The sequence below is a fragment of the Anguilla rostrata genome, chromosome 5 (assembly GCF_018555375.3).
Source record: "Anguilla rostrata isolate EN2019 chromosome 5, ASM1855537v3, whole genome shotgun sequence".
NCBI lineage: Eukaryota > Metazoa > Chordata > Actinopteri > Anguilliformes > Anguillidae > Anguilla > Anguilla rostrata.
In genome coordinates, this window is record NC_057937.1 from 43,302,752 (window position 1) to 43,325,759 (window position 23,008).

Below are 23,008 nucleotides of genomic sequence, written 5' to 3' on the forward strand. Positions count from 1 at the left end.
ACTGAAACAGATGAAATCTCTTTGCTCAGCTCCAGTCGTCTTCATGATTGGATAATCACTGCAAGTCTACCAGAGTACCCATGTGACAAACTGCAAGGACATTTTCAGGCCCGAGGTTCAGTTATACAAGGAGCATGGAAATCTTGATGACCAATTCAAGACATGCAACACATCACATTATTACTTTTCCTGTGAGGAACCCACATCCAAGTAAACTTACATTTTACTTTATTTATTTTTTTAACATTATTACAGCTGGATATTTACCCGAGTTCAACACTTAATTAGGGGATACGTAGCAGTGACAGGATAAACCAGTTATACTGTCCCCAATCTACACTGCCACCCATAGGTGAACGGACAGTACTCCATTTCAGGCCAGGGGAGTCAGGATGGACATAAGCTGGTCATGGCCAACAGAGAGGGTTTGCCTCAGAGTTTATTTGCAGTATAACAGCTTCTGTATTCCAAATGCAACGTGACAGCCACTTTGCCGGCCTTGCAGCGATACTCAATGATAAAATGCATTTGATTAATTGAGTGGCCACGATTCGCATTTTTTTCCTCAGCTCTCAAGAGGTAGGAACACAAATGAACTCTCGGTCATCTGTCGCCTTCAAAAACAGCGCCTAAAAATTTTGCATCAAATTGCACCTGCAACAATTTGATTTAACTACTATAGGATAATAGCCCGATACTGGCATAGGGATGCACTAAAGGCTCTTATTAAATCAGACAGGCTGGTGAATGAATCAGGGCTGGAAATGAAAGAAGACTAAAAAGAACAAAAGGTTTGGCAAAACATAGATGGCAATCAGCGAAATCACTGAGTGGACACAGAGAAGCTAATTAAAGTAAGAAAGGACATCTGAAAGGGGGAAAAAAATCAGTGCACCCAAATACAAGACCTGTTTCCAAAAATAAAGCTCTGATACAGGGACACGGGTGAGAGGAAGGCAGTCGTGAGCAGAATATAAATGATCCTTTTTTAAAGGAAAGAGGAGAGTGCACTGACAAATTCAACCTGTGATATGTTCCGGGCAGTCAGACGCCACTAAGAAAAGTATCAACCCCTGGATTGGCAGGACAATAAGCGAATACACACAGGCAGAATGAAAGAATGAGATGCCATAAAAAAAACTGATAGCAAGAGTGTTGCTTTGACACTGAATACAATGGTAAAGGCTAATTGAAAGTTTTGACATCATCACACATGCTAGAATGCCCTTTCTGCTTAGATTCTAATTGTGCTGACACAAGGTTACAGGCAGTCGTAGTTACCTGATCAGCTTTTGAATCAGTCCACTGCAGTTGTTCCAGGTCTGTTTCAATGTTGAAAAATGTATTTACAGCTGGAAAAATAGATATATGACTGCTTTCACTGGTGCACAATGTGCTCAATATTGGAGTGTGAAAGGGAGGAGGGATCTGTATGCTTCGCAGTATTTTTTTCTCCGTTAACAGTAAGCACTTTACTTTTAAATATCACCGAACATTACCAGCTGCAACTCGTTAAGGTATCAATGCCTTCATATACAATCAGGTTTCATTCCACCATGGCCAAATCATCTTCGCTTTGAAGACCCGAACGAAAATTCTCTGCATAAATTGTGTCCCTGCTTATTAATTGAGGAAGTAATTTAATGCCTAGTCTCCACATTTTCACACAATGCACTCTTTAATGATACCGGCAGCATTTCCATACATGTTTGCACGTGACTTTGATTGCTATTTAAAAGGCAGGAAAGTCTGGGGAGCCACTGTGAACAAAGGTGTCTGAGATGTGAACTGCAGCCATAATCTTTGTATTGCTTAGCTGAAGCAATTACACCAAAGAAGCCCCTAAGATAATTGGCAATGGCCTGTCTGCTGACTGCACAGTGCAATAATGATGATCACATGAAGTCTTTCATACCTCATTCAGAAAGATGCGAGGGTCGTCCTTTTTCTGCCTCTGTTAACGAGCCTAATCACTACCTAATCATCACCCCAACATATATTTACATTATAAAAATATTTCAGTCAGCACATGCAGTTTTGCTGAAAGACCTTCACAACATACTGGAGGACCATGCCCATTTTCTATTACAGCCATAATGCGGTGGAAAGCTGACACAATGCATTTTACACAGACACTCCAGTGATAAAGAATGGCAGATCTGGAAGTGCTGATATATGTTGCCTGCAGTGGCAAAAGCAGCATCGAGCCTATATTGCTGGAAAACGGACGAAGGTGCATGTTAGGGAGGAAAAGGTCTCCTTGCAGGCCATCTTTTTCCAACCTTGCTGCCGTCGTATGAAGAAGCATGAAAATCAATAAAAATAATTTCGCAAAAAAAAAAAGTCACATCGATGGCACCAGACTGCTAAGTAGAAACAGGGAGACATCTTGCCCAGCAAATCATAAACATACACTCTTGATATAATCCATGTGTGGGGGGAAAAGAAAAACGATAAATTTCCACTTCATTACCTGAGAACATTGATTGAGTTTACAGGAGGTAAGAAAATCTCTTATCAGTAAACGTGGCTTGCCACACTACACTCACTGCTCCGGTTTATGTTATGGATTATGTTACGGTTTCAGGGATTTCCAGAGCATAAACGAAATTTGAAGCAACTCAGCAAACACGACAAGGCGTTTAAGCCCCGAGGAAGTTAAATCATTACAATGAATGAATCCGGAACAGCATTGCATGACATTCAAATGCACGAGCCGAGGCAGAGCAAACGCTATACAGGTTGTATGTGGACTGTGTGAACCGATTTTTCCCCCTCAAAAGCATAGCGTGCTTCTCACACACACGTGCAAAAGCCTGATTTTCCATACAAGCTTCATTAAAGCATCTGCATTTCCACACAGCACTGCCACCTGCTGTTTCCTTTGCGACCCTGCAATCCACACGGAACAAATTCAGGCTGGGGAAAAAAAGAATTTAAATCTATCTCCACTGTATTATTTAGTTATTAAATATGTTCCACTGACTCGTAGATCAAATAATTTTTTACCCCACTCTATTCCAAGATGAAGCAGAGATTGCATCAAAGCAGCTGTCAAGGAGTATAGGGATAATACATACTGAATGAAGGATTGCATGAATCACACAATGTGTGGTGTACATTGTTATGCCCTTGTCATATTAACATATTTTTTAGTTATTTAGAAGCCAGGGAGACCATTGCCACAGACATTTAAAGACTTTATGGTTCTTTAAATATGCACCGTCATCTTTTATAAACTGAAAGCCTAGTTTATTAGACGGTATGTCTGGCTAGGTTTGAAGTTAGGGTCTCAGGAATATTGTGCGAGTCATTTCAATATCCCTTACTGCTTACTCTTTTTTCCCTCTCCTGTATTTTTCTAGAATAATATGCATGTGTGTGTTACACCAGGGACAGATTGTCTCTCTACAGTATCACAACTTGCAGAGACTGTATTGCCGCAAGGCAAGCGTCTAGGCAATAAAGAAAACTTGCACAGTACACCCTTTTTGTTATCTCCATATCAATTATTAAAAACGTGCTTAAATTCAAACATAGTTCAGCATTTTCACTTATTGCAACATAATGCAGGTTCTGCTCATTTACTCCGGCATTGAACTCAGTTTATCACACTGTTGAGTTTCAGTGACCAGGCATCCACACTAATCAATTAGGACCCTGCTGATTTCATCCACCAGTCTATAATTGAATCAATTAAAAATGTTAATTGATTCAATTATAGGAATCGTTTTCCATACACAAAAATGAAAGCAGATGATTGGACCGCGCAGAAGTGCCAGGAAGGATGGAATCCGGACCGTGCCAGCTGGCAGCTCCAGTGCACCGCTCAGGGTACGGGGGGGGGGGCTCAGTCAGTCACAGGAGGGGTCTGAGTTTCATCGCTGTCTAGCGACCCCCACTGCATACCAAAGCCGAATCGAACCGTTTGAGCCCGCCCACGGAGTGCGGTGTGAAAAGCAGCAGCTGGCCACAGAGGGTCACTCTCCCCCAAACAGGCAGTGGAAACTACTCATGAATGAGACTGACCGGCAGGAATTACAAGATTCAACTTGACGTTTGAAATTTGGGTGGGAAATAGATCGTGTTCAAAGTAGCTTTCAGAGTGGAGCCACGTAGATGAGATTCTCAAAGTCCATCAAATCACCATCACAAACATGCCTCGATATCTCCTTTTCTGAAATGAAGTTAAGTGCCATCTAAGCCTTCCTTACACAGTCATTTATATGTCTGAACCTGGAGGTCTCTGCTGACTATTACACTCTTAATCCATTCTCAGAGTGGATCTGACTAAAGGGAATGAGTGAATCAACCCACCCCAAAAAAAAAAAAAGCTCAAAGGCACACACAGACAATGTTATTGATCTGTTTATTCGCAATAAAGGGGACCTGATGAAGTAACAGTTCTAATATGGCTTCCTGGCGGCAAGTGGTGTTTGAACCAGAGGACGCCAGTAAACATTCTAGAACATGGTTGTTAAAAATGAAACTGGACAAGCAAAAGCACAGACTCAGCATTCTGAATGCACCGTGAGGCTCAAGCTCAAACTCCCCTTTAAAGGCACACAGGACTTCCGGTGCCCCAGTTAGTTGCATAACTTTATAAATATCAGTGCTGTTTTTCCATTATCAAATTATGCAAACACAAAAAGCATAATGGTCATACATTAACAGCAAAGTGCATCCTCAGAGAAAATTTGTGGTAAACAAACGCAGCTCACTTGAATTACCATACATTAATAGCTGCCATTTAATACCATTAAAAAAAGGTCACAAATTAAAATAATGAAAATCAAGGGAAAGGAACAAAATGTAGGCTACATTTTGTTAGCAACAAAAGGATCAAACTTTGCCATACAACCATCCCAAGAGATCGTGTGGACAAATATTTGGTTTGTTGAAAAGGGAGGGGCTTGACTCTCAAATTTTTAGTGTTTCTAAAGACGAATGCTTGGTGGGTCAGATTCAGATGACCGCACAACAGGCATCAGAGTGTGGCAGTATCAGTGTAACGGTTCTGACTGTTGGTGGGAGGTCGTCAGTGAGATTGCATGAGAGCGCGAAGGCGGCGATGTCACTGCGGTCTATGATTCACGAAACCCAAGAGGCGGAACATGAACCATGAATCTGCAACTCTGAATATTCTACTTCCCCTGCGTATGGGTCAAATAGAAACTTGAATGGTTCTGTGAAATTTTTTCTCCAAAAACTTTCTAAACAGAAGGTTTTGCTGTTTAGAAAGTTCCTCAAAGTCCTAAAACCACAAAGAAGAAGAAAAAAAAACCCACTAGAATAGTGTTGACTAATGCACCAGTCAACAGGTGGTAAAATTAAACTGCCCTACCCTACCTCAACAAAATGAAAAACAGTGACTGCTGCTCTTTACTAGAAGGTTTCTCAAAAAAAATAAAAAACACCGCTCTACGAAATGCTTAAGAGGCTCGAAGAGCGTAAAGCACCAAAGATTAAAAGCATTAAATCAATTAGCATTTCCCTCCGCAGGCCTCTTCAGCTCGGTGTAAGCATCTCCGCTGAAACTCCAGCGCCTCGCTCTTCCCGTACAAATACAAGCACGCTAATACCTCTGCATCTCACGCTTCGATACCCGACACCCGGGAAACCAGGTACACAGCAAGCTTACTCAGGAAAATGTGCGATTTGAGCGACTTAGTGAATTATCTCCTGCAAAGCAAAATAAATAAATAAAATGCAAAAAGCCCAAAGCTCCAAGCCCCCTTTGCAGGGAGAGCTTATGCTGCGGTCCCTTGTAAGGATGTAAGGAAGCCGGGGCGGGGGGGGGGGGGTGCGGCGGGGCTCAGAGAGTCTCGCTGGCCAGCGTTTCGGTGGAGAGCCAGATCTTGGCGCCGCTGAGGAGCTTGCTGAGGGGGGTGCCCGGGCCGCTGCGGCGGCACAGGTTGCCCACGGGCGAGAAGGGGAAGGAGGAGCTGAGGTACCCCCCGGGGGGCGAGGGGGGGTCGCGGGGGGAGCCGGCCCTGAAGTACATCCTGCGGCGCTCGGGCTGCGGGGGGCTGAGGGCGGAGCCCGGGCAGGGGGCGGGCCCGTTGCCCTGCCGCAGCTGCAGCCGCAGCGTCTCGATCTCGTCGGCCAGCTGGGACGCCTTGCGGAAGGCGGTGACGGGGCCGCCGCGCGGGATCTCCGCCTCCGCCGCCCAGCGCAGGAAGTGGAGCCGCCACAGCCGCAGGTGGGAGGGCAGCAGCTGGGGCAGCAGCAGGCCCTGCAGGTCCGCCGGCCGGGAGAACCAGTCCCGGGAGAAGCGCTCCCACGGGCTCTCCGCCGTCTCCCGCGGCTGCAGCGGGTCCGGCTTGAACCCGAGCGCCAGGGAGTTGCGGCGGGGGAAGAGGGGGTGCTCCCCCAGCAGGCCGTTCCTCGGGGAGGGCACTCCCCGCAGGGTGGAGCTGTAGTTCTTCTGCAGGACCGCACCGGGGCACACAGAGGGCATCGCATTTCACTAAAGGGGGCGGCTCCAGGATTTCTGTTTTAACTGTACATTACACCTACCTTCACTTTCAACTACAGAGAGAACAGGTACCTATGCAGAGGCCTACGGGTACACACTATGCAGGGGCCTACAGGTACACACTATGCAGGGGCCTACAGGTACACACTATGCAGGGGCCTACAGGTACACACTATGCAGGGGCCTACAGGTACACACTATGCAGGAGCCTACAGGTACACACTATGCAGGGACCTACAGGTACACACTATGCAGGGGCCTACAGATACACACTATGCAGGGACCTACAGGTACACACTATGCAGGGGCCTACAGGTACACACTATGCAGGGGCCTACAGACACACTATAGCAGGCCTACTGGGTCGAATCCTTCATGCTCGTTCTCACAGCAGGGGCACCGTGCCACGTAGAGGGGCTGTGAAGGGTCTGGTCCTTCGGGCTGAACTGCTGGGCCAGTCCACTAGCGGGGCAACAGTCCCTGTCCTCCCAAAGGGGCGATACACTATGCAGGGGCCTACAGGTACACACTATGCAGGGGCCTACAGGTACACACTATGCAGGGGCCTACAGGTACACACTATGCAGGAGCCTACAGGTACACACTATGCAGGGACCTACAGGTACACACTATGCAGGGGCCTACAGGTACACACTATGCAGGGGCCTACAGGTACACACTATGCAGGGGCCTACAGGTACACACTATGCAGGGGCCTACAGGTACACACTATGCAGGGGCCTACAGGTACACACTATGCAGGGGCCTACAGGTACACACTATGCAGGGGCCTACAGGTACACACTGCACAGGGTCCTACCTTTGTGCGTCTGAATGCCTTCACTGCTCCGTTCTGCACACAGGGGGCACCCTTGCCCACGTAGAGAGGGCTGTTGAAGAGGGTCTGGTCCTTCGGGCTGAACTGCTGGGACCAGTCCCACACGGGGGGGAATCGCAGTCCCCTGTCCTCCCCCAAAGGGGCGTTCTTACTGCTGGCCAAGGCCTGGGGAGGAGAGAGGAGGTCAGCCACAGACTGACACGCGGGGCCTGAATCGCTCGGTGAGAAGGGGGCGGGGCCTCACCCTGCAGTGCTCGGCGTGCTGACGGGGGCAGTTGAAGAGGAAGGTGCTGAAGACCGGGACCCACATGCTGTCGGCCAGCAAGGTCAGGTAGGTCTCAGTGAACTCGAAGGCAGCTGGGTACTGGTTCAGCAGCTGCCACACGCAGTCCAGGAACAGCAGGAAGAGGGGACACTGAGGAGAGAGAACAAGGGGGGAGTCCTTAAAACACCCACTTAGACCCTTTACAAGTCACACAATTACACAGGAATAACTGAATTAATACATGCACGCAGTTGCTGCATTTCCCTGAGTGTGAGAATGTTTGAGTGTCTGTGTGTGGGAGTGTTTGAGAATGTGTAAGTGTCTTTATACAGTAAGAGCGCATGTGAAGTGGGGCTAACCTTATCTAGCACCAAAACACAACCAATCATATGCCTACAAATGGAGGCCAGCATTGTATCCGACCAGTTAAAAAGAGGGGAAAATCAAAGGGTGGGCCTGAGGACGCCGCACAGCGCCCCCTGCTGCCCGTTCCAGCCGGGCTAGCCCCACCTCCTCCTTGCCGCTCTTCTTCAGGTGGTTGCAGCGGTCCAGGAAGCGGTGGCCGGCCATCACCCACTCCTTCTGCACCAGGCTCTGGAAGCCGCCCAGGCTGCGGAAGTGCGGGTCCAGCATCAGCTGGGCCAGGGAGGAGACCACGCAGCTCAGGTCCCGCCCCTGCTCCTCTATGGGGGACAGACAGCGCAAAGGACCACTTTACCCTAACGCTAATCTTACAAAAGGACTAAAGCAAAAGTGTTCTTTATTGAAGAAAAAACAGTTCATACACCCTTAACCAGTTTATCAATGAAAGGTATTCTTCACACAGAATGTTTTTGGATTTGCAATGCATGGTACATGTATTGTAATGTAAGTTGATGAGAGAAAAAAAGTTCTTAAAATGGATAGAAAAACAACAGAAAATGATGAACTGTCACTCAAAATCCAAGCACTTTTCACCACCTGGAGTTTTCCACCCTCGACATCAAACACACTTGTGGTTCTTAAAGAGCAGTGGGAAGCCTGTTAGCACGGTTACCTTTCAGAATAACGGACGCCTGCTGTCCCTCCAGCATGTACACCACCTCTGCCGAATGCTTCAGGAAGGCCCTGCAACCAGCAGACACACAAGCAGGGTTAAGAGTGCGGGGACAGGAAGGTACCAGCGCATTACAGACAGGGCAATGCCTGCTGTGCCCATGAGCAGGGTTAAGAATGCAGAGACAGGAAGGTACCAGCGCATTACAGACAGGCAATGCCTGCTGTGCCCATGAGCAGGGTTAAGCAGTGCAGAGACAGGAAGGTACCAGCGCATTACAGACAGGGCAATGCCTGCTGTGCCCATGAGCAGGGTTAAGAATGCAGAGACAGGAAGGTACCAGCGCATTACAGACAGGGCAATGCCTGCTGTGCCCATGAGCAGGGTTAAGAGTGCAGAGACAGGAAGGTACCAGCGCATTACAGACAGGGCAATGCCTGCGGTGCCCATGAGCAGGGTTAAGAGTGCGGGGACAGGAAGGGACAGCGCATTACAGACAGGGCAATGCCTGCGGTGCCCATGAGCAGGGTTAAGAGTGCAGAGACAGGAAGGTACCAGCGCATTACAGACAGGGCAATGCCTGCTGTGCCCATGAGCAGGGTTAAGAGTGCAGAGACAGGAAGGTACAAGCGCATTACACACAGGGCAATGCCTGCGGTGCCCATGAGCAGGGTTAAGAGTGCGGGGACAGGAAGGTACCAGCGCATTACAGACAGGGCAATGCCTACGGTGCCCATGAGCAGGGTTAAGAGTGCGGGGACAGGAAGGGAAAGTGCATTACAGACAGGGCAATGCCTGCGGTGCCCATGAGCAGGGTTAAGAGTGCGGGGACAGGAAGGTACCAGCGCATTACAGACAGGGCAATGCCTGCTGTGCCCATGAGCAGGGTTAAGAGTGCGGGGACAGGAAGGTACCAGCGCATTACAGACAGGGCAATGCCTGCTGTGCCCATGAGCAGGGTTAAGAGTGTGGGGACAGGAAGGGAAAGTGCATTACAGACAGGGCAATGCCTGCGGTGCCCATGAGCAGGGTTAAGAGTGCAGAGACAGGAAGGGAAAGTGCATTACAGACAGGGCAATGCCTGCGGTGCCCATGAGCAGGGTTAAGAGTGCAGAGACAGGAAGGGAAAGTGCATTACAGACAGGGCAATGCCTGCTGTGCCCATGAGCAGGGTTAAGAGTGCAGAGACAGGAAGGTACCAGCGCATTACAGACAGGGCAATGCCTGCTGTGCCCATGAGCAGGGTTAAGAGTGCAGAGACAGGAAGGTACCAGCGCATTACAGACAGGGCAATGCCTGCTGTGCCCATGAGCAGGGTTAAGAGTGCGGGGACAGGAAGGTACCAGCGCATTACAGACAGGGCAATGCCTGCTGTGCCCATGAGCAGGGTTAAGAGTGCAGGGACAGGAAGGTACCAGCGCATTACAGACAGGGCAATGCCTGCTGTGCCCATGAGCAGGGTTAAGAGTGCAGGGACAGGAAGGTACCAGCGCATTACAGACAGGGCAATGCTGCTGTGCCCATGAGCAGGGTTAAGAGTGCGGGGACAGGAAGGTACCAGCGCATTACAGACAGGGCAATGCCTGCTGTGCCCATGAGCAGGGTTAAGAGTGCAGGGACAGGAAGGTACCAGCGCATTACAGACAGGGCAATGCCTGCTGTGCCCATGCGCAGGGTTAAGAGTGCGGGGACAGGAAGGTACCAGCGCATTACAGACAGGGCAATGCCTGCTGTGCCCATGAGCAGGGTTAAGAGTGCAGAGACAGGAAGGTACCAGCGCATTACAGACAGGGCAATGCCTGCTGTGCCCATGCGCAGGGCACTCTAAGGCAGGGGTAACCAACCCGGCTCCAGGAGATCTACCATCCCCTGCAGGTTTTCATTTCAACCCTAATTTGGCACACCTGATTCCAGTAATTAGTAGCTCAACAAGATCTCTAGCTGTTGAGCGAGGTGTGCTTTGTTAGGGCTGGAGTGAAAACCAACGGGACGGGAGATCTCCAGGAACAGGGTTGGTTACCACGGCTCTATGCTGTGAAAATCCAAAGGCTCAGGAGTGACCCCGGACGTCCGGGCAGCCATTACGGGGACATCATGTTCTCTCTGGCCAGCGTCTGTGCCGGCGCTAAGGGGCGCCCTGCTGAGCGGAGGAGTGTGAATGCTTGTGCGTACCTGACGTACTCCAGCCACCGAGAGCTTTCCATGGACGACAGCCACTTCTCCTCGGACTCCCCATAGGGCTCTGCGCACAAACAAGCTCATGGTCAGTGACTCCAGAACGCACGGTCGCTGTGCGTTTCCCGGTCGACCTGAACGCACAGACTACCTTTCAGTGAAAATGTCCGGTCGTTCTGAACACCTAAATTTCAGCCACCTGGTTGACTGAAGTCTTTGAGTTAATAGTGAAACATGGACCATCCGGTCGACTGAAGTCCTCCCACACAGGGTTACAGTATGACAGACTATGCAATGACCTTCACGGAGACTGGCCGCAGCTGACCCTCACAGGGACAGGGTTTGAGTACCAGAGGGGAACCTCGCTGCACTGGAAGTAGCATTAGCTACATCAGCTAACTGGCAGCCCCTCAACTGAACAGTCGCATCACTGTGAATTCACCGCATTGGCACAGAAATGAGAGACTAACGCATCACAGGGCTCCCAGTGCAGACGTGGGCACGCTCACCGATCACACAGATCTGCCGGAGCCGGACGAAAGCCGCCTGGATGTCCTGGATGTTGGGCAGGGCCTTGTCCAGGTCAAACTTCAGGACTTCGCCGCGTTTGGGGTGGCTCTTGGTGACGGCGTTGCAGATCCTACAGCACACCAGCAGAGAAGACAAACAGGCCAACAAAAGTGTTCATGGGCGAAAGTTCATGGGTTTATTCTGTACACAGCAGATTCATTGCATTTTGCTGGGGTTAATACAGACACAGATGTACACAATAGAAGTGGTGAACCATGCCATGAAAAATAAAAACACATGATCTGGCTATAAAAAAAGTCAGCAAACACTTCAAAGTATATTACTGGCAGATGACTGAAGCAGACATACCATAAACATTATCAGAGTTAAACTGAAGCCCTGAAGTCAACAGCACATAATGAAACCACAGCTGCGTTCCAGTCGCGGAAGAGTAAAGGCTCTGGTTTTTCGGCGCGTACCTCTGGTCCAGCTTCCTCTGCTGCGCAGGGTCGCTGATGTTGGCCATTCGGACCAGGGCGCTCCCATTGTGATGGTTCCAGCACCACAGCTGGGACGAGACAGAAGACATCAGCAGCGGTGAATGAGTGCCTGTGCACACTCACACTCAGGCCAGTGAGCCTCCCCACGCCTTATTACACAAACTCAACATACCGCAAATACACTTAAGCACGACAATACTACCTATACACTGCAACATTTCAGACAACACGGGGAAATTCCTAACTTACTGCCACTTTCAGATGTTGCAATATATTTTTGTCGCAATACACTGCTGTGCAATATATTTCCTTTATTTTCAAAAAGAACATATTTACAATGTATTTCTAAGTATTCCGCTTCTGTAAGGGACATCAGCGGTGTTTGCGTGGGAGCGCTTGCGAAAGTGGTCAGACGCTCGAGAGCTCTGAATCCCAGGGGCCCTCAGAACAGCCGCTTTTGTTAGGGCAGTTTGTTTTGAGTTTGGGCAGAGAGGAAAGCTCACGGGCAGACGCTGAGCCATGAAGAAGCCGGAGTACTGCTTCAGGTCCTGGTCGGCCAGGGACACCGGAACCACAAAGTACTCCGGAAGACTGCAAAACAGACACCGCTAGGCATTAGCCATAGTGTGGAGAGTGTGCGCCAGAGTAAAAGAAGGAGAATGAGAGACGGAGAAAGACAGGGAGAGAGAGTGAGAGAGTCTGTGTGTGTGTGTGTGTGTGAGAGAGACAGAAACAGAGAGAGAGAGAGAGAAAGAGAGACATGCATATATACTTTCATGTGACAGCAGCTGCTCTCATCTTTTATGCAAGCCCAAGCTGGGCTGTTTAACAAGGCTGACATGTGCAGGCTTAATCACACAGTATTAGAATAATGCAGCTCAGACTTGTGTAGGAGTATGCATGGATTCTCAAATCAAATGAATAATTTGGTTAGATCACACTCAAAAGCATCAAGCAGAAAATTGGACAGCCTCAAAAAAAAAAAAATGCTACCAATTACAGATCTAATGAAACTTCAGACAAATGCGGTTCTTGCTGGTCCTGAGAAGTTACGAAAAAAATCTTATTTAGTCTCTTATCTAGGCCAAATAGCTGTGAACTTCGATTATAGTTGGGGGTTGGTTTGGGTTCACAAATAGAAACTTCATTACTAGATTCAGTACTAGAGTTCAGCATCTGCCATACATGTAGACTACCGCATACTGTAATGAAGCCCATATTAAGTGGCCATACTAGGCAGCTGTGGTTTCAATTTCCCTGCAGAAGTGCTTTTGACATGGTGAAGCACCGCCGGTTATACAAGTCCACTGCATAAAACGCAGCCCTTGTGATTGCACTCGGGATTACAGATCTGCGCGGTGCTAATGCTAGCGCTAATCCGCGTGGCTTTGAGAAAGGATTGGGGAAGCTGCTCTCCTCCTTTTTCCCCGGGAGAGCCTGACCTGGGAGAGACGGCGTAGCCTTGGTTGACGGAGCACACCCTCCACTCCGACGCCCCCGTGCGCTTGATCTCTCGGTCCCAGTCGCAGGGGCGGTCGAAGAGGGGCGTCTGCACGCCGCCCCCCTGGTCTGCGCCATTGACCTGGTCACCTGGCAACCACAGAGCAACACAGCAGGTCTTACCACTAGCGTGATTATCATTGCCGTTTATTCGGCAGGAGCGGTTACCCATAGAAACGTGCAAGGCATTGAATCCGTTTCAGTACAATGTATGCACGAGCACCAGGCTAAAATAAAGCATGGAGCGGTCGTTGCTTTAGCAGACGGCAACAGAACTATGCATGACATGACACATGCATGATGAGCAAGCATCGATGGTCTAAAATCCATCGATAAAAACGTTAACTGGTGTTAAAATTCATGAGAAAAACATGGTGTTGTCAACCTGTATTCCATTCATTCCAAGCAGGCACTGTACACGCTATGACTTCTTAATTAAGCTTCAAAATCTTCATTTTGCACTGTCATGCAACAGACAATGAAGGGGGCTGGGTGTACTGTAACGTTGTTGGTATTACAGCAGAAAGGGAAATCCAGTGTGTACCTGAAGCATGGTACCTCTTCCCAACGTACTCGAACCCAAAGAGAAGCTGTGGATCAGCAGGCTGGGAATAATGGGCGATGGCAAGGCACACCTTCAGAGAGACAAGGGCGGGGCACATAAAAAGAATTCAAACCACAGCCAATCAACACTCACCAAAAGCAGTTTCTGAGGGCTTTGTAACAAGGTGATAGGCCATCTCATTAAGAATCACAGCGAAAGAATGCTAGTGCTGGAATCTCATTGAGCAAACCTTACAGATGCACTATTTTCTCTCTTTTTAAATGGTCTGCTGCTCGGAAGCCACACCCCTGTGAACAGCCCCTTCTGCAATGTGTGACGGCTTTCTCTCCTCACCTATTTCTGCACTTCCATTTTATACGCTTGGATTGGCTTACCTCGGCCTTGGAAAGCCTCAGCTCAAACTGCAGTGGGCCATTATATTTGTGCTACAAAAAAACTCAATTTTCCAGGAAACTGAATTTCTTATTTTACCATGACATTTGGATTAGCTCCAGGACTAAATCATCTGTGCTTTTTTTTCTGCTCCGCACAGAAGCGCGCTTCAACAAAGACGAAAAGCGAAAGACGTCAAATGTCAAACACGTCAGCGCCCCTCAACAAACAAATGGGGGCGTTCGCGTGCGAGCTTTCACTTCCATCGCTTTGGGTAACAGGGGCGGCCATCGACAAGCACGTGTTTCTCGTCCAATACTGCCGCTAATAGAAACATTAGAAAACTATTTTTGGGCGATTTACCGCTCGCAAAAATGCACGCTGTTTGTTTTCCCAAAATAAATGCAGTAATGTTTGTGCCTTCAGGGCGACAGGCAGTCCTGTAAACGGTCAGAGGGGGAGCAGACCCCGTGCACGGAGCCCGCCGCTCGCGGGACAGAGGCGGGCGTCGGCCGCTTGGAGCCGTCTGACGGCGGCAGCGCTACGGGGGCCGCACAATGAGGCCCATTCACGGGAGGAACTGGGGCGGGCACAGGACGTGCGCCGGGGGAAAGAGGGGGGTTGGGGGAGCTCACACGCCGGCAGCTCCTGTTCATTTCCTTCCGCATAATAAAAAGTCTGCCACAGATGCGCCTCATTCCGTCTGACACCAAGGAGAACAGAAACCGGCGGCTCCTCGCTTGGGCATCGTAATCGCCGCGCCACGCAGGTTGCCGGGCGGTCACACCGCACGCTTAACCACAAAACACCCGTTCTCAAAGCCAAACACGAGTCCGAAAATTACCTGCTGCTCAGTTACTGAGCTGTTAAAACACAAGACTCCTGCCCCTTTAATTATACCCACAACAGCAGCAATATTTGAACGCTGCACGGCCAGAAGGCACAGGGTACCATATCTTCTCTTACCTAGAAAATGTGACAGAAGCTTAAATGCTCGGTGAGCTTTGGTAACAGGGAGGTTAAACTGTGATGGAGCAGTCTCAAAGGCATAGCTTTCTTAAGCTGTAACCCATGTTCCCTGAAGAGTAGCAGTGCGCACTGTATGTGCTAGCTAACCTGTGTGCGCTATACACACCATCTACACGGTGTTTGCTGTATGTGAGGGCAAGTCTGGTATACCGCAGCCAAAGAGCTACCACAAAGCAGAGGCCCCAGCGCCTTTTAGGACAACAGTGAGCTCTTGAGTTACGTGACTGAGATTACAATTCACTTCCAGGACAAACCTCAGCTTCTGAGGATTTCTGGAGCGGGGCCCGTCGCCTAAACGCACCCGTGTCCGCAGGCTGATCGGAAGCACCGGCTGAACGGACGTTTTGTTTTCCGTTCTCCACCGAACCCCTCGTCTCCCGCGCACCCTCTCGGGGTTCACGCGTTCGGAGAAACCAGCAGGTACCGCCAAGGGCTCTGGCACCTGGCCGGTCCGGCGCATGCTTGTAGTTCATTATCCAGGCTGCGTGGGGCGTACGTAGTTTTACACGCCATTCAAGGCCACCGAAACGGATTTAAATGACCTTTCAAATGAAGAAACAGACAGCTGCTTCATATACGCCTCCTAAATGTTCCATCGCATGGCGTTTTCTCACTTACAGATGGTACATCTAAACACTGTAATCTACTGCTAGATGCCATGAGTCAGAGGCAGTGTGGAATCTTCGTTTTACATTAGTTCTAATTTCCCTTAGCAACCAAGTCTGTTATTCCGCAACACAGACAGCATGCTGCTTTCTGTGAGTCATCATGCTTCATTTTAAACATGACAGACTTGGCAACCGAAAAAGGATACATTAATATAGTTCAAACACCTGCAAAAAAAAACAAAACTATATTTGTCTGACCTGTCCTCACAGACAGAGAAACAGACAGACAGACGTGGGCCCCTGTCAGAGTCCTCCACACAGACAGAGACAGAGACATACAGACTTGGACCTCCCTTACAGTCCTCCTCACAGACAGACAGACTTGGGCCCCTGTCAGAGTCCTCCACACAGACAGAGAAACAGACAAACAGACTTGGGCCTCCCTCACAGTACTCCTAACAGAGAGGTGCAATTCTGGCTCTATTTAAGGCACACTGCCTGCCAGATGGGAAGAGAGGATGAAAGAACTGCTGGCCAGCAGACAGAATCAAATCCCCTGTTACTGGAGTCTGGAGGAGATGAGAGGAGAGGAGAGGGAGGGGCCAGAGGAGGAGGGGCTGCCACTGGGCCTCTGAGGCAGCACCCTGCAGTGTTAGCAGCACTCCCCCAACTCCATTCCATTATGTCTGTCCATAGCACAGAAACCTACATCCCTGCAAATACTGATGAGATAAGGCTGTCTTCAATGTGAAATCACCTTTAATGACTATGAGGAGCAAGTAAAATTTCAAAACTGATATTTGACTTCATTGTTGGGGGAGGAGCATGCCATGATAACTACGTACATTAGGCACAACCAGCATTGAAAATAAGTAACGACAGCACTGAAATTTCTCCTGGAGTTGAGATAGACAGGGTGATTAAGAAGGATTTTCGGTGAAAACGACTGAAACTGAATGACTTTAAATGACTGAGCCTCATCATTTTAAATTAGAAACGACAACCCCAACGCAGTCCGCATGCAATTTCACAGCATAGTAAATTTGGCTCCTCCACGAGACAGTCTGTAAGCATTGGGTGACGGAGCTGGGGATTCGGCGTGCTGCCCATCCGCCTCGCATGGCGGCCCGTACCTTGGCGCTCTCGGGCCCGGCTTCGTCGAAGCGGAACCTGACGACGCGGAAGTCCTTGCAGTAGACAATGAGCTCGGTGGGGCTGAACTTCAGCTTCTGGTTGGACCCCAAAACTTTCCGCTTCCCCTTAGCGTCGTTAACTGGGGGTGGGGGGGGGGCAGGGGTACAGGAACAGAGACAGAAAACAGGAAAAAGGCCTCGGTCACAGGATTTAATTAGCGGTATTGGAGTTAAGACCACGCTTCCCATGACGCCCGCGGTTTCTGGGACCCTGGGGAGGGGGGGTAGTCAGTGGGGGGGGGGGGGGTTTCCAACGTGCCAGAATTAAGCACTGAGAGGACGGTTTGTGCTCGCGGTGGGTGGAGGAATTTCACAGCAATGCTGGCTGGCATTCTGCAACTCAGACAAAACTCTATTGTCCGTGTCAACTTGACTGTTTACTCTAACAACAATGTACAAAAACACAGGTAATGTTCATTGGAAGGGGGACCACTAGGCACATATGCTCTTTGAAAAACCCATTATTTCATTGACTGTATCTGGATGACTTAAACACAGGACACACCACTGAAACCAGATTCTTATTTTGATAACAAATATTAAATGTTCATGGTCTCCAATCCAATTTTCACTGTGGAACAGTAAAAAGTGTGCAGTTAATTTCCCTTATCTACAGCAGATCTCTTTTTAAAGAAGAGTGGACAGTCCACACTCCCCATTTATTTTTCCACCTGATTCATAAGGGGAGAAAGCAGAGAGGGTCAAAGATAAAAATTGCAGGACAGAAAGGGCCATGCGGGGAACTGAACACTGTGCAAGTATGAGTATTGCAAGTATTCTTCAGTATAAAATAGCATACTTAAGGTATACTTCATCATGCTTTTTTTCACATGGGTCCCCAAGACCAAACGGAGGCACTGGCACCACAATCCAGTAATGGCTATACTGCTACACTACTGGTGTCGAAGCAGAACTTCCACCGGAAAAAAATGCCTTGGCCCGTCCGGTACAACTGCCCGACAGGAACGGGGACGCATACAGAGCGGGGATCTACCACGCACGGGGCCTTGGCTCCACTTGCCAAACTCTCCCGGTGTAGTGCAGGGACAGACGGCAGAGGGGAGCCAAAACGATCCCTCGTTGTTTTTGCCAAGTTGAGCGTTCGTGGTGCAACTTTGCGGAGACTAAACAGACAAAAAGAAAACAGCTTCATGCTCGGCCAGGTCAGTATAACAGGCCCATGCTTGTGGCGGCGTCAGCAAAAACAGCAGCAATGACCTAACGCACACAAGAGTAATCCTGACCAGGCTCTTCAACTGGGGAGGCTGTGCTATGACCTCATCTGTAACGATGCTTAAAACGGATCTGCTGTGGGGACAAAGCTAACAGATGGATTTGGCCAACAGGTTGCAGCTACAGTCAAGCTGATAGAGGGAGCACAAAGCATGATGAAAACAAGTGTCTGAGCCTCACGTCTGGCAGAGATGTGGGCAAATCTTTATTCCAAGACTGATGGTACAAACAGAATCCAAGTCTCTCCTTCGAACTACAGACATGCACTGCAAAGATGGGAGAAAAAAAACCTGCCCAAAAATGCATCTAATCTCCACAAACCAGACTTTCTTTTGGCACTGTACTGGGGCAGATATTGTGAGGAAAAATGTTATTTGCATTACAGGAACACATTCCAGCAGAGGGAGTGTATTTCACAGGTCAGTCATTTTACACAATTATACCCTCATTTCTCTACTCTACACCGGGCCGGTCAGCAGTGGACGGGCTCCCCCTCTACAGCTGGATTCCTCCCGCAATCTCATCAGGGAGCGCACTGTCACCGTTGTTTGAGTGGCTTTTCCTTGCTTGCTTTTTGAGGGTGCAGATCTGGTTTTTCCCAATTATCCTTCAGTTACTCTGTAAAAAGCACTACAGAAATAAAATTGATTTGCACAGAAAGGAATGCCACTCCACACTAATGTCAACATGGGCAGGACATGTCGGTGCAAACTGGTTACTTTACGGTTCATGTACCGAGCCCGCCTTGCTCTTCCACAAAATAGGCCACATGCTGTACACTATTTATTGATTCATAAATGGCATCAGGTGCATTGTTCCTCGTAATACAGGCAATCAAGAGGTTCGGTTTCCAAATATCACAGCAGAAAATCTTATTCTCTCTCCAATGTATTCCTATATATACACAAAATATTTCTGTTTCACATGGGTGAGAGAACAGGTCCCAGTGCCTCCCCTGAAACGATACACATCAGGTGAAATGAGGATAAGGAATGTTTGCCTGGTGAATATTTAAGTGTCGGAGGAAGGGGCCTCCTACCTGTCACCACCTGCTCCACGCAAGCCAGCGGAATGTCATGCTCTCCTAGCAGTCGATTTACATAATGGAATTTCTGAGGATGAATAAAATCAGTTTTAGTGTGGTTTTGGAGTCACAGATGTAGGGGTAAAACAGCAACGGCCTGGGTGCAAAAAGTTTAAACAAACACAAATCAGAACGCCATTTATAATCGTATTTTAAAGGTAGAAAATGTACAAAAAAACCTTCAGTGAATTACAGCACATTTCCAAAAAGCAAGCTGAAAACTCCAGAACAGATGCATCACTGCTGACATAAAGAAAACAGCCCTTTAGGCATGAACCGCACAGTATCAATCTACTGATGCAAAACTTTTTCTTCAACTTTTAAAGGTTAAACAAAAAGCAGGTGGAAACTTCAAACAGCAAGACAAGTGGGCAAAAAGGTAAACATTGATTTCTCAGAATCAGAAAAGGATACATATGAGCCTGAATTTATGAAACTGCTTGGCCAAAAGTATGTGGACACAGGACATCCAACATCTCATCCAAAATTATGGACATTAATGTGGAGTTGGTCTACCCTTAGCTGCTATAACAACAACCACTCTTCTAGTTGGGCACTGATTGGGGCAATTAGGCCTGTCTTCCAGTTGGCTTTCCAATTGATCTCAAAGGTGTTGGATGGGGTTGAGGTCAGGGCTATGTGCAGGCCAGTTAACCTCGCTGTGTGCCCAGGGGCATTGTCATGCTGAAACAGGACAGGGCCTTCCCTAAAATGTTGCCAAAAAAGTTGGAAGTACAGAATTGTCTAGAATGTCATTACATTAAGATTTGCCTTCACAGGAACTAAGGGGCCAAGCCCAAACAATAAAAAACAGGCCCAGACCAACAGGTGTCCACATACTTTTGGTCATATAGTGTACCAGCAAACACGGCTGTGGTGAGGAGTGTATGGATCAAAATTCAATTTTACTTAAAAAGGGCCTTTTACATTACCACTGCTGCTGAAAATTAGGGTCGGAACAGAATGATGGGGGACACCAGCATGACAGAACTGTATCAGAACTTGGATCCCAGTCACTGTACAGGCGCGGTGGGCCAGATACCAATGACTCCCCATTCCACAGGTAACATTATGGATATCAAAAATCATTTTTGTTTGGAAACTCCTGCATGGTGACGTTCTGGGATTTTAGCCAACCTCTGCTTTGGTTACCTGTGAAACGCCAAGACTGGTGTGTCAATTATGACTGTTCTTATTCACTGTAGACTAAATCATCTTCCCTTGTGAGATCCCATTTCATCATTTAGTTGAACTCATGAGAAACATATATCTAGTACAAAAAAATAAAAAACCCAGAATGTCAATCTGCTGAGCATTATCCTGACCATACCCCAACATTGCACCAATCAATTGGTTTCTCAGTACCTGAAAAAATTGTAGGGAAAACACAAGATCTAACATGGTATGTTGCTACCCCCCCCCCCCCCCTCTGTCACAGAAACACTTAAGGCAAAACATAATCAGAGTTCTTGACCTGGTGCCAACACGTCCTCCAGAGCGATGAGTTAAAAGCGGGCAAAAAAGGGAACATTTGTGCATAGTGGTATTGGCTGACATGGAAAAGGAGAGAAAAACGAACCTGTACATGTTTTCCAGGGGGATGGACATGCCACTGAAACTGAACTAAGAAGCTGGGAGCAGTTTCCACACCCTGACTCATTGATGCTGGCTTAAAGAAGCAAACGAGCAACAGGCTACAGCTGGCACATACTGAAACACACAGACAACATCTAGGCTACATAAACCAGCTAACCGGCTAATTTTCTAAATATATGACAGGAGAACTTTCAAACAATGCAGTGAGGGAAAGAACCTTCTACGGGCGTGACTGCAGCTTGATTTGTATCTTAAACACCCATGTTCTTACCCAACAATTAAGACGGGAATTCCACAAATGCACAAAGAACACAAAGTTCTAAAACAGATCTGAGGCTAAATCTGCTGGACTTGCACTACACTGGGCGACCATGGCACTGTTCCAGCAAACCGTTCCAGCACCTCTGCCAACTTGCTTCCTCCAGGACTCAGTCTTCATCCCCACCACACACACACACACACACACACACACACACACAGCAGCAGCTCAAGATGTCACATCTGTGGCTTGGAAAACAGATGATGCCCTTCACAGTGCGCACCTGTCGAGGCGATGGGTCCTGGGTGATGAAGGAGATCTTGAAGTTGGTGCAGATCAGCTTCCCCCACAGATCGTCCTGGCTGCTGTCCGTGCCGATGCACTTCCTCACAAAGCTCGCCTCGTTCACCACGATCTCCCCTGCAAACAGCGGGCAATTAGGCCTACAGGCACTCGCTTGCATTAAAAAAAAAAACAAAGTACCACTTTCTCATGTCTGTATTCAGGATCACCATGCACAGAGTGATTTCTTTTCTTCAGTCACAATCTACTCTGCAGCACACACCAACTGGGCCTAAAGTCAAACTGATACAAGTGATTTTTGAAACAGGGATGTCATTTGCTTTGTGATCATTAACCTCTGAAATCCAATTACCTCAAAATATGCATTAGTAACATGACTACTAAATTCTAAAGTGTGAGCCTGGCTGCAGAAAGGCCTGCATCATGTTGGAAGAGCAAGGGGGGCATATAAAATGCAACAGCAGCAGACAATGAGCCAATATCGACAACGCCATCTACGAAAATGCGTTCGCGTCAACGCAAAAACCTGCAACGACTTCAACTGCCAAAAATCAGTCGACGCCCCGGATTTCAAACGCTCGCGAGAGGACGGACCAACAGAACTCGGAAAAAAAGGCCAAGACCCCAGACGGCAGCGGGAGGCAGGGGCCAGCAGGAAGGGCGGAGTCAGCGGGGCCCGCTTTACTTATTCATTCCTCCGCAGAGATGCCGGCGGGAGGACGAGCGCTCCCGTTCAGGTTTCCTCTGAGGACGCCCGAGGCGTGCGGTTTCCCCCGGAGGAAAGCGATCTCTGTCCTGCCCTCCGCTCCGAGGCACTCGGTAATGGAAACACCTGCGAAAACAGGGGGATCGACACTCGCTCCCTCGTTTCCATGGCCACGGCGCTCCGTCCCTCTCCTTTTCTTTCGTCGCCCGGGTCTTGACGGACGCTGTAACTCTGGGCCGAACATCGCTCGGCTCTGCTCATTTGTGGAGGTCCCTCGCCCTAGGAATCAGCGGGTTTTAATAATCAGGGTGTCCTTTTCCAGCCCGTGGGCTCGAGAGGTAGTTTAAAATAAGGCTCACTGAGTCACTGTACTTTCCAGCACAAGTGTTCTCTGAAAGAGATTCAACACACAAGCAAACACACTTATTGTTACTGGCCAACGACAAGCCTAGAGGGGCCACATGACCTTCTCTCATCTGTTCCGGTCTTCTGTTGGGCTGTATTAATAGCTTTTCGTCTTCTTGGAAGAAAAAGCCTTGTCAACAGAGACTAAATAATCTTCAGACAGATGGCGAGGACAAAAGTCTTCTACCCAATTTCACTCAGAAATCTGTAAAGAGCTTTGTGAGATTCCAGCCAGTCCCCCTTCCCCCCAATCGCTTGTGCGTCTCTGCCCTCTTCAGCTTGAAAAGGACATCAAAAGGACGATTTCATCAAAGACAGGAGTGGGTTTTGTTTTTCTTCACCAGCCCACAAGA

General features: G+C 48.5%; 1 protein-coding gene across 7 annotated transcripts in view; it reads right to left on the reverse strand.

Annotated features, from left to right (window-relative positions):
• Nucleotides 1-4,355: 4,355 nt before the first annotated feature.
• Nucleotides 4,356-23,008, reverse strand: part of LOC135255335 (myotubularin-related protein 10-like) — a 46,263-nt gene continuing 27,610 nt past the window's right edge. For all 7 annotated transcript variants that reach the window (XM_064336372.1, XM_064336374.1, XM_064336369.1 and 4 more), the window contains 14 exons: nucleotides 21,525-21,661; nucleotides 19,342-19,414; nucleotides 17,010-17,149; nucleotides 13,847-13,940; nucleotides 13,245-13,392; nucleotides 12,306-12,393; nucleotides 11,782-11,870; nucleotides 11,302-11,432; nucleotides 10,790-10,859; nucleotides 8,618-8,688; nucleotides 8,092-8,264; nucleotides 7,561-7,731; nucleotides 7,299-7,481; nucleotides 4,356-6,427 (listed from right to left, as the gene is read on the reverse strand). In XM_064336372.1, coding sequence (XP_064192442.1) covers nucleotides 5,816-6,427; nucleotides 7,299-7,481; nucleotides 7,561-7,731; nucleotides 8,092-8,264; nucleotides 8,618-8,688; nucleotides 10,790-10,859; nucleotides 11,302-11,432; nucleotides 11,782-11,870; nucleotides 12,306-12,393; nucleotides 13,245-13,392; nucleotides 13,847-13,940; nucleotides 17,010-17,149; nucleotides 19,342-19,414; nucleotides 21,525-21,661 — 2,180 coding nt within the window. In that variant the 3' untranslated portion in view covers nucleotides 4,356-5,815. The remainder of the gene's footprint in view (nucleotides 6,428-7,298; nucleotides 7,482-7,560; nucleotides 7,732-8,091; nucleotides 8,265-8,617; nucleotides 8,689-10,789; nucleotides 10,860-11,301; nucleotides 11,433-11,781; nucleotides 11,871-12,305; nucleotides 12,394-13,244; nucleotides 13,393-13,846; nucleotides 13,941-17,009; nucleotides 17,150-19,341; nucleotides 19,415-21,524; nucleotides 21,662-23,008) is intronic.